The sequence below is a fragment of the Monodon monoceros genome, unplaced genomic scaffold (assembly GCF_005190385.1).
Source record: "Monodon monoceros isolate NGI ecotype Baffin Bay Population unplaced genomic scaffold, NGI_Narwhal_1 Super_Scaffold_19, whole genome shotgun sequence".
NCBI classification, from domain to species: Eukaryota; Metazoa; Chordata; class Mammalia; order Artiodactyla; family Monodontidae; genus Monodon; species Monodon monoceros.
In genome coordinates, this window is record NW_021703775.1 from 43,693,219 (window position 1) to 43,704,644 (window position 11,426).

General features: G+C 38.5%; 1 protein-coding gene and 1 non-coding gene across 2 annotated transcripts in view; one reads left to right on the forward strand and one right to left on the reverse strand.

The window, feature by feature from the left end:
• Nucleotides 1-8,018, reverse strand: part of ACYP2 (acylphosphatase 2) — a 162,474-nt gene extending 154,456 nt beyond the window's left edge. The window contains exon 1 of the mRNA XM_029231911.1: nucleotides 7,584-8,018. Within this exon, the coding sequence (XP_029087744.1) occupies nucleotides 7,584-7,725 (142 nt within the window). The 5' untranslated portion in view covers nucleotides 7,726-8,018. The remainder of the gene's footprint in view (nucleotides 1-7,583) is intronic.
• TRNAW-CCA lies at nucleotides 2,404-2,476 on the forward strand. The gene has a single exon. It is a non-coding gene; the product is annotated as a tRNA-Trp (tRNA).
• Nucleotides 8,019-11,426: the final 3,408 nt, after the last annotated feature.

The following is an 11,426-nucleotide window of genomic DNA, read 5'->3' on the forward strand; positions in this document are numbered from 1 at the left end:
TACTGGGTCCCTCAACCACAACCCATATTTTAAAGCCTTAGAAGGAATGTGTATCAAGAGGTGTCAGGACCTCCAGCCCATTAACTTTGTGACACAGTGAACCACGCAGGAATTAACTGTTCAAAGCTCTGGAATTTTCTCAGTCTTTCTGAGAGTCCCCATCCCTAGTCTGAAGCATTCTGTGCAACAGAGGGAGGTCCATATAGCAAACAAAGCGAATGTGAACACAGATTTTCTGCAGTTGAGTAGCACTGACTGGAACTGAGCACTCTCGGGACAGGGCCTGTACTGGAGAAGTTGCTTCCATGGGCTTCTGTGGCCTCTCTACACTGCTTCCACCCTGCTTGCTAAAGAGAAGGGAAGCTGATAGGACACATGCAGTTTTTTTTACAGACACACTGCTCTGGAAACTGGGACAGACATCAACCGCTTCAGTTATGAGAGACTCAAACAAAATATGCCACTCAGTCAAGGCTCAGTCAGCTGCAACTGGACCTTGCTTTGTGAAAAGACATGTCAGGGAGAAACTCTGAGGTGAATATTTGCAAAGCAAATCATACTTTAAATCTACAAAGAAGTATTGATGTTTAAAGAAACCATATGATGAATTCTAAACATCAGGATCCTTTCATGTAAAATCAAATTTTCATATTAACCTGTAATCCTTCATCCTGGGATCGAACTGCATGTGTCAATTTTGAATGCAGGAAGTCATCAAGTCACTACCTTACAAAGCAGCCCGTAATGACTTTAAACATCTTTAATTGTTAGAAAGTCCTTCCTTCTATGGAATAAAATTCTGCCTCGCTTTAACCTTCCAACATCCATCCAGGATCTGTCCCCTGGAGCCACACACCATGGCATCTTTCAAATAGTCGAAACAGCAAATATACTACTGTTTCTTCTCTAAGCCAACTATCCCAAACACTTGAATTTAATTGGAGATACTTTGGAAGTTCCCACCAGAAGCACAGCCTGTAGGGGATATAAAAACAAGCTAGCTTGACCTTTAAAATATTGGGTGGGCCAAAAGGTTAGTTCAGTTTTTTGCATAAGATGGCTCTAGTAGCACTTAGTTGTCTTTAACTTCATTCAAAACAATTTTGTTAGATTGTATGTGACATTTGTCATATCAGTGAGCATTTAAAAAAAGACATCAAAATTGGTGAATTTTTGTGTACCCATTTTAATATTGGAGATGAAAGAAAAAAAGCAACATTTTTAGCATATTATGCTTTATTATTTCAAGAAAGGTAAAAACGCAACTGAAATGCCGAAAAAGATTTGTGTGGTGTGTGGAGAAGGTGCTGTGACAGATCGAACGTGTCAAAAGTGGTTTGCGAAGTTTCGTGCTGGAGATTTCTCGCAGGACGATGCTCCACAGTCCTGTAGACCAGTTGAAGTTGATAGCGATCAAATTGAAACAATAATTGAGAACAATCAATGTTATACCACGCGGGAGATAGCCGACACACTCAAAATATCCAAATCAAGCACTGAAAATCATTTGCCCCAGCTTGGTTATGTGATTCGCTTTGATGTTTGGGTTCCACGTAAGTTAAGCGAGAAAAACCTTCTTGACATGGCAGGCAAACCTGGCAAACCTCAAAACCTTCTTGAGAATCACATGCGATTCTCTACTTAAATGTAATGAAAACATTCCATTTTTAAAACAAATTGTGACAGGCGATGAAAAGTGGATACTGTACAACAATGTGGAATGGAAGAGATCGTGGGGCAAGCGAAATGAACCACCACCAACCACACCAAAGGCCGGTCTTCATCCAAAGAAGGTGATGTTGTGTATATGGTGGGATTGGAAGGGAGTCCTCTAACATGAGCTCCTTCTGGAAAACCAAACGATTAATTCCAACAAGTACTGCTCCCAATTAGACCAACTGAAAGTGGCACCTGACGAAAAGTGTCCAGAATTATAACAGAAAACATAATCTTCCATCAGGATAATGCAAGACCGCATGTTTCTTTGACGACCAAGCAAAAACTTTACAGCTTGGCTGGGAAGTTCTGATTCATCCACCGTATTCACCAGACATTGCACTTTCAGATTTCCCTTTATTTCGGTCTTCATAAAATTCTCTTAATGGAAAAAATTTCAATTCCCGGGAAGACTGTAAAAGGTACCTGGAATAGTTCTTTGCTCAAAAACATAAAAAGTTTTAGGAAGATGGAATCATGAAGTTGCCTGAAAAATGGCAGAAGGTAGTGGAACAAAAGGGTGAATACTTTGTTCAATAAAGTTCTTGGTGAAAAATTTAAAAATGTGTCTTTTATTTTTACTTAAAAAACCGAAGGCATTTTTGGCCCACCCAATACTGTCCTTATTGTCTAGTGAGAGACACAGATAGGTGTACACAAATAACTATAGTTGAAAGGAGAGGGACTTCCCTGGTGGTCCAGTGGGTAAGACTCCATGCTTCCAATGCAGGGGGCCCAGGTTCGATCTCTGGCCAGGGAACTAGATCCCACATGCCACAACTAAAGATCCCACATGCCACAACTAAAGATCCCACGTGCCACAACTGAGACCCGGCATAACCAAATAAATAAATAAATATTTTTTTAAAAAAGGGAGGATGGATTTGGAGAAGTAAAAACAAGAAGTAGAACAGAACTACAAATGAAACGCTATAGGAAGAAAGATGAGAAAGGGAATTAGAGTTAATCGTATTTCTTGACTTTAATGTACTAAAATTTTCAACCTCTAAAACATAACTTTTCCACTTACCTGTCTACGTAAGGAAAAATGTATACACCTAAATTATGTGGTGTCTGACAAAGCTATTTAGTAATTATCTTAATTTTCATTTTAAGCAATCTTAAAGAAAATCGCTATTTATTTCTGTAGTCTAATAAGTTACTCCCATTCTAAATCTGAGTCAATCCCATCAAAAGCAAACTGTTAAATTTCTAACGCACAGGTAAACCAACAGATTGCCACAGTCCATTTCTACAAGTGTCGTCAGTATTTACCTGAGAGTTGGTAAAGCATCTATACAGAGCTTAATCAATTTCTCTTTCAAAATTTCAGATTATTCTTGATGTAATTGTAATTAAACATTTATAGGAACATTATAAGCCATGCCATAGTTACAAATGCTCTAAAAACCCAGGAGGTCAGTCCCCTACTCCCCTATCCCTCATCCCAAAGCCCGTAATGTAACAGAAGTTTGTGGGGAAAAAAAAACACGGAGCTTCTTGAGAATATGGAGATAAAGTAGAGGATGGAAAGGGAGGGGAAGAAAAGAGTAACTTAACAGTGGACAAACACTATCTCAGCCAGGTGATCAAGGTTAACCTCAACAGTGATAAGTCATGTACCCTTGATATGCTGGTGGGAATGGCACTGTACCTCTGTGGTCTTCTTCCTGATAACCCACAGCCTCAGTCTTACAACAAAAATACCAGACAAATACCATTATGGGAGCATTCTACAAGGTACCTAGCATCAAAGTACTCCTCCAAACTGCCAAGGTCATGGAAAACAAGGCAAGTTTGAGAAACTATCACAGTGTAAAGGAGCCTAAGGGGACAAGATGACTCAATGTAATATGATAGCCTAGACGAATCCTGAACAGAAGAGGACTTTAGGTAAAAACTAAGGAAATCTGAATAAAGTATAGACTTTAGTTAAAAATAGTGTATCAATATTGGCTCACCAGTTGTGACAAATGTACCATACTAATGTAAGATGTTTACAGTAGGGGAAACCGGATGTGGAGTATACAGGAACTCTCTATAGTATCTTTCTAACTTTTCTATAATTCTAAAACTGTTCTAAAACAAACAAAAAAATTATTTAAAAAAATAGAGGGAAGGAAGCAGCAATGGAGAGCAGCAGCAGCCTGATGGAAGAAATGTTCACATATTGAGGGATGGGAAAGTCATTCTGGCTTATCCAGGAATTAACCTGACTTTTATGCTAACTAAAACAGCCTGTTTGTGGCTTGTCAAACACCGTACATCTGCTTTAACTGTTAAAGAAAAGGGCACCTTAATCAGAAGTAAAGAATGTCCATGTTAAGAATAAAGATTAAATGCCTCCCTTTCTGGGATGCCAATGCTGGTACTTCTTTGATGATAGGACTCTCTTCCCAGGTGCCAAGGACATACTGGCTCACTGTGTACATGCTGATCTGTTTTTTTGAAACCTTGAAGGAATGAATCGCTGATTTGTTAGATGTTCTTTGTTCTGACAAGATATAAAACTGTGCTGGAAACCATGCTTCTCCAGAGCGGTTCCTCAGAATTACCTGAGAGACTGTCTCCCCAGCTACAGTCCTCAGTTTGGCTGAAATAAAACTCTTTTCTATTCCAATTATAGATTGTTTATTGATTATTTCTGTCAACAAGCCTATAGCTCTATGAGTGGACTTTGCAGAAGGGTCTGAGAAATAAATCCACTATTTGTAATATTATTTCTATAAATGTATTTTCCTGAATTTCAAACAACCAATTTATAAACTAGTTCTTGAAATGCAATCTGTTTGCAAATTAGGGTGTGTGTATTGGAGAACAAGGCAGAGTATATTTGACCCCTAGAACATTTTGACTACCATTCTGGCACCAAGGATGATTTAAATTCAAACATTCTAAATACAAATATAACAGCATACCCCGTTTTTTGGTTAGAAAATATTTTCTGTCATAAGCTCCGTCAAGCTAATTCAATTCACTGATCAATTTTCCATCAGAACAAGACAGTTAAATCATTTTCCAAATTAATTTTTATAACATTGAAGCAATTTTCATTAAGAATATTTTTCATTTAAATATTTTAATGACAATTTTATGTATCAATCTGTATCTTGTCCATATTCAATGTTCCTAATTATAGCTTCCTCCATTGTAAATTTACCTTCATAGCCGTTATTTCTAACAAGTGAGTATTCACTAAGATTTTATTATTCCACACTTTTTAAAGATCCCTTTAATCATTCTCCATTTTACATTATTAAAATAAAATTAAAATTTTTTATCATTTATTTTTAATTATTTCTACACTATCATTATGACTCAGACAAAAAGCTAGTGGTTTGTATTTATTTCTTAGGTAATCCACTAAAAAATTGTGAGCAGTTCTGTGAGACACAGAGAGATGCAGACTGATATACAGCAACGGTGATAGTGCCAGCAAGCAACAGAGAGAGAGTCAGAGGCTGCAGTTTTGAATGTGCTGACTGCCTACTGACAAGGTCAAACTTCCTTGGAGCCAAAAAGACCATAAAAACATCCTCAGAATCATCTGGAATGGTGTAGATGGCCAGGTCCAAATGCCCTACATCAGTGTATGTATGTGTTCGGTTCATAGGTTCGGAGGAAGGCAAAATAAAGGTGAAAAAGGTATTGAGAGGAGGATCAGTAGGATATACTGATTAAGAGCATGGGCCCTGGTATAAAACTGTCAAGGTTCAAATCCCAGCGCCACCACTTAACTCACTCTGTAACCGGGAAAGTTACTTCACTATGCCTTAAATTCTCCATTTGTTAAATGAGGAAAATGGTTGAGGTCATAGGGTTGACGATTAAATGAGTACAGAGTTTGGCACATCCTAGATTCTCAGCAAATGTTGATGTATATGTGTGCAAATATGTGATTGTGAATTTGTCCCACATACTAGGCCTTGATAAATCAATAGTATGCATGTACTCTCTTCCATTTAACATACTGTAAACAACAGAGTTATTGCCCTAAAGCTGATTTTTAAACCCCGCTGTTTATATAGCGTACATTTCTCTTTCCTATTATGTATACTGTTGCCCCAAATTGATCTTCATACACCATGTGACCACCATATGGACAAAGTGCAATTACATAGTTAAAATTAATAGAAATACATTATGTGTTATCAGAAAACCTCATCTAATGGGAAAGTGCAGGTTTTAGAGTTAGAGATGCAGGATCAAATCCCATTTGTCGACTAACGGCTTGTCCAAGTTACTGACACTCTACCTATTTTATCATTATTAAAACAGTACTAAGACATATATCTCACAAAATTGTGATGAAGATTAAATAATAGTAGGGTGCTCAGCACATGGTACACCCTCAGTAAACGTCACACATGTGCACACACACGTGCACACACACGCTCCTTAACTACTCCCGTCTCTGTCCAGTAGACCAAATAGTTTGTCAAGTGATCTTTGCCACCATATTCATTTTTATATACGTTTCAATGACTTTTGGGGGTAGTTTTCAATCTAGAATACCATACTCCTGGGTGTACCGAAGACATTCTAAAGGGTACAAAGCATGAATAATTTTAAGTAATCAATTTCTGTATCTAGAACTTCCATATTTTTTTTTCCCCTAACACTGACTTGTCTGAGGAGACACCTGTAATCCGCCATGATTCTCCTTTCCTACCTCCCTTCCCACAGTTACCCTTTGAAAGAAAGAGCTATTTCTTTACAAAAGGCATACACTCACCCGTCCTTTTTCTTATCCTGGTACACTGCCCCAAAGTGTAAAAACCTCTAGAATACCAAAATACAAAGATAACTCAACCCTTTAATCAATGTTCCATGAAGCCTCCAGCTTTCCCTGTAAGAAATAAATTTCCAAAACAAATTTACCTTTTAAATTTTAATAATGTTTATCACACTTTTAAATGTATTTATATTATTTTCATCAAGTGTATTCTAATAATAGTCACAATAGTAACTCAAGCCAAAAGAAAAAAAAAATAAATAGAGCTTTATGGTCAAAGGAAATTAAGAAAATATATGTATGTGTGTATATATATATGCACATACATATGCACATACATATTGCAGAGAAGTTTGGTAGGTGACCAATTAGAAACTGCTCAAGCATAACAATAGGATAAAATTCTGTGGGGAAAATGGAATGGAAATCAAATTCAAAGAGGAAAAGGTATGATGCAAAATTTCCCACTGTTAAAAAGCTTTGCTTTGAATGAATGATGGCAAATAGTAAATCACTACCATATTTATATTCCACTGGATAAATTTCAGTGATTTAACATTTTAAGTTAGAAATAACGATAGTTACAATAAGCCAGACATGACATCCTCTACAACGATTTAAACTTATAATAAGACAAAAATTAGATAACAACTTAATAATTCTTTCAGGAGCTATACAGGAAAAAAAAAGTATAATCTCCTACAAAGTGAACCCTCAAACACCATCTTAGGTGTCCATCCTAAACTCAAGTCAAGCGCAGTAGTTCAGTGGTGAGTAACGGGGACCACTAGTTCAAAGACCCTCTCTTCTTTCCTTCGCCCACTTCATTTTGTCCTCTCAGTCTGCACTCCCCGGACACCCTTAAGTGGCCCACTCCCTGCGCCCGGCTGTTCCTCCTTCTCCCAGTCTTTCCCCGGCTCCGCTCTCCTCCCTCGCCCCCATCCCACCCACCCCAGCTCTTCTGCGCATGCGCCCTTCGCCTCCTTCCCACCCATGGCTGCTGTGTCATGGCCGAGCGGAAGTCGTAGCCGCTACGGGGCAGGGCGTCCTTAAGATGGGGTGTGCTTGTCGAAGCTTTCTACTCTTCCTCCCCAACACCTCTTTGATCTCCCACTGTAAGGGGGTCCCCTACCCTGCACTCTCCCGAACACTTCGTAGTCCACGGATTTGAGTGGCCTGGCGGTAGACATGGCGGCGGCGAGGCCTCGGCAGAGGAGCTGGAGCTGGATTCGGGGCGCGGTGACTGCAGCGGCCGCGAAAGGGAGGGCGCACATGGGACCGCTCGGCGCACCCCGCGCCTGTCACCGGCCCGGGACGCGAGCGCGCCGGGGTCACGCGTCGGAAGGCGGCAAATGAGACGGCGGGGACTGGTAGTGAGGGCAGCCCGGGACGCCTGGAAGGAAGAGCCCGCTAGGTCCCTGGCGCCCGAGGTCTCCTTTCTATGCCCCTCCCCCGTGGTGGAACCAGACTCGCTTCCTGGGAGGGATGCCAGCTACGAGTCCCTGCGATTTAACGAACCGCTGCGCTTCTTTGTCAGTGTTTGTATTTAAATAAAAGCGGAGGCTTGGCCCAGATGTCAATAGTTTGGTACCCCCAAAATGATTCTTTTGAAATGAAAGACCTGCTAGCTCGGTGACTGAGAGTATTTGGTTAGTGAGTAAATTTTTATTAAACGTTTAGGTAACTGCCGAATCTGTCAGGCGATTTTGAGCCGTTCTTAAGGTGACATCTGCATCCTCTTTTCTATTGAGTCAGAAAAGCTTTAGGCCTGAATCCATATTCTAAATGGATTGTGATATATTCTGGGACAAGAAACTTTAATGGAAACAAAAAATCTTGTCTGCTGTGAACTCGTATAGCTTTTTTATGATCTTGATCATTGTTCAGCAATGCCCCCAATTGCCTAGAAGGTTAAAGCAGTTTATACTTTAGAAAATATTACTTCCTGGTGAGCTGTTATGAAGTGTTAAAGCAACCCACAACTCCAGAGAATCTGTATACAGCTATTGATAACCTGCTGCCTTCTAGAAATCAAAATCCTTTTACTTGTGAGAATTTGCTTTTCTCAACATATTTGTTGGCTTCGAGATCTTTACATATTTCTCTGCATCTGGCCATATAATTAAAATAATCCTCTGCAATCTGATTCAATATTATGTGCCAATTCTATTAGCACCAAAAATCATCTAAAACTTGCTTGGAATGTGGTTAAATCATTTACAGTAAAATATATTCTGGAAGCGCTAATCCGGTAATTTTATGTAATGAAGATCCTGGTTTATTGCAGAATCCTCATAACTTACATCTTCCTCTCATCTCCCTTCCAGTTCACTGCATGCAGACCCTAGAATCAACATAGATCTTATGTCATTCTTTTCAATGACTTCAAAGTCTCTACACTGCATTCCAAATAAAACTGAGGGTCTTCAGCCTCCACTAACCTCTTATTACCTGCTTCTACCCATCCTGTAGGTTATAGGTAACCTATTGTCAAGACACTTTAAGTTATTCAGCTCTCTGAACACACCCTGACTTTAAAAAACTCTTTGCTCTTGGATCTACTTTATCTGGAATACCTATTCCAGTTCCCAGATCTTCCCATATCCTGTTCAGTTGCCTGTGCAAGTGCTTACCAGATTTCATCCTAATTATTTACTGTCTTCCCCACTAGTACTGTGCCTCCAAGAAGAAAGATCTCAAACTGGGTCCTGTCCCTGCCTATCAAAGATCTTGTCACTGACTGGGAAGGTTGACATTTTCCTTTTTTTAATCAATCTTTGACTTTTCTCCACATTTACCCAAGAGTACTCCTGCCAGTTATTATGTAGCTTTATTGTAATTTTAGAAGCGCAGTGGCAACAGTTGACATTTGCTTAGCTAAAAAATTGACTGTGTCTGCCAACAGCTGAAATTAGCAAACAAATTTTTATGTACCATTTCAGCATGAATTGCCAATATATGTGATTCTAAGACTAAAAATTTTAAGCAGTTGTTGCTAATGCTTCAGCTAATTTTAAACAACAAAAACATTTGTGCATAATTAGAGAAATTTTTAAAAATAGAAGAAAAAATCCATAACCCTAACACAACTTTTATCTTTTTTGTGTATTCTCTTATATATATGTTTTAAGTAGTTAATATCGTTGTATAAATTCAACTTTTATTCTTTCTTTTTCCATGTTATAGTTTTTTGTAATGAATATTTTAGTAATTTCATGATACTCTATTAAGTAGGTATAACCATAAGTTTACCTACTAATAAGTCCCTGTTGTTACATACTCAGGTCGCCTCTAATTTTTCACTACCATAAAAAATATTGTGAAGGAAATATTCCGTCATATAGCTTCTTTCCCATATTTAAAAATCATTTAGGGTAGAATTTAGAACACCAAATCAAAGGGTACAAGTGTGTATTGTTTCTGATACACATTACCAAATCATTTTTCAAAGGGCTGTACCAATTTAAACATGTAATTACCAACACTGTATAAATATATGATTATTTGGCTTTTGATGCAAACAGATGTAAGCAAGCTCTTCACATACATGATTAAATTAGGTGAAAATTTTAATTTTGAAACCTGAGCAATAACTTTGGCTTTGTGTTACTGCTGGTTGAAATTAAAAACCTGTTTCCTCTGAGAGACTAGCCCCCAGGTAGAAGGCTGCATGGGTGGGATTTCTTTTAAAACGACCACAAGACCAGATCCCTCCTTCCCATCACATCTAATTGTGGGGACTCATATTTCTGCCCTACCACTGATAGAAGTCACAGTTTGCTCTGAATTCAACCACCTCTTTTTGCTCCACTTGGTAGACTTTATTCAGGTATCTCCAGCCACAGCCTGTCCTTTTTACTTGCCGTGGGTCTGGGTCAAATACAGTCCCTTCTAGCTTCAAGGAGTAAAAGCCAAGCTCTCAAAGTGGTTCTTTTAAAGACGCTCTCACTAGGCATGCAGTGAAGGGAAAACACCCTGTTTCTCTCTGCCGTGGTGGGAGAGGGGCAAAGAGGGAAAAGCCACAGCTCCCCTAAACTTTCCCCCAAGAAATCCTCTTGAGCCTGAGGAGGGTGTTGGGCTCAGGATTTTAAAACCAGTTTTAAACACCCCTTTTGGACAACATAGCTAGTTTAGCATCCCAGATTGTAATATGGGTATAACTATTGATTTGTTTTGAGTCTCAGGTCTCAGCTAAAACTGAGACAGAAGTCCCATTTTTCAAATCAACAGAATTCAATATAAATCTCATTTGGATCCTGATTTGAATTTATAAGTTCAAGACATTTGTGAGACCACTGGGGAAATTTGACCACAGGTTGACTATTAAATATTACAGAATTATCTTTAAATTTGTTGTGTGATTATTCATTGGGGGTGTATTTTTTAAAATGGCCTTACCTGTTAGAGGTATGTACTGAAATATATGTGTGCTATGCTATGAAGTTATATGCTATGAAGTTATATTTGGGACTTGCTTTAAAACCCTCGGGGTTGGGAGTACGACAGTGTAGATAGAACAAGCTTAGTAAATTGGAGATAGTTATTGAAGCTGCATCAGGGGTACATGGGGATTCATTTTACTATTCTCTAATTTTGTGTATGTTTGAAATTTTTATGTAAAATTTTAAAATAAAATTTAAAATGAAAGGGTCCATTTCATTCTGCAAAATATGTGACCAATAATACTCAAAACTATTAAGGTCAAGAAAAACAAGGATGTCCTGAGAAACAACCAAGAGGAGCCAAAGGAGACATGATGACCAAATGTAATGTGTATTCTGGATGGGATTCTGGAACAGAAAAAGGACTAGGTAAAAACTGATGAAATCTGAATAAAGTATGAACTTTAGTTAATAGTAAGGTTTCAGTGTTCGTTCATTAACTGTGACAAATGATGTACCGTACTAATGTAAGACATTAATAATAGGGGAAACTGAGTGTAGGATATACAGGAACTCTCTGTACTAGCTTCATA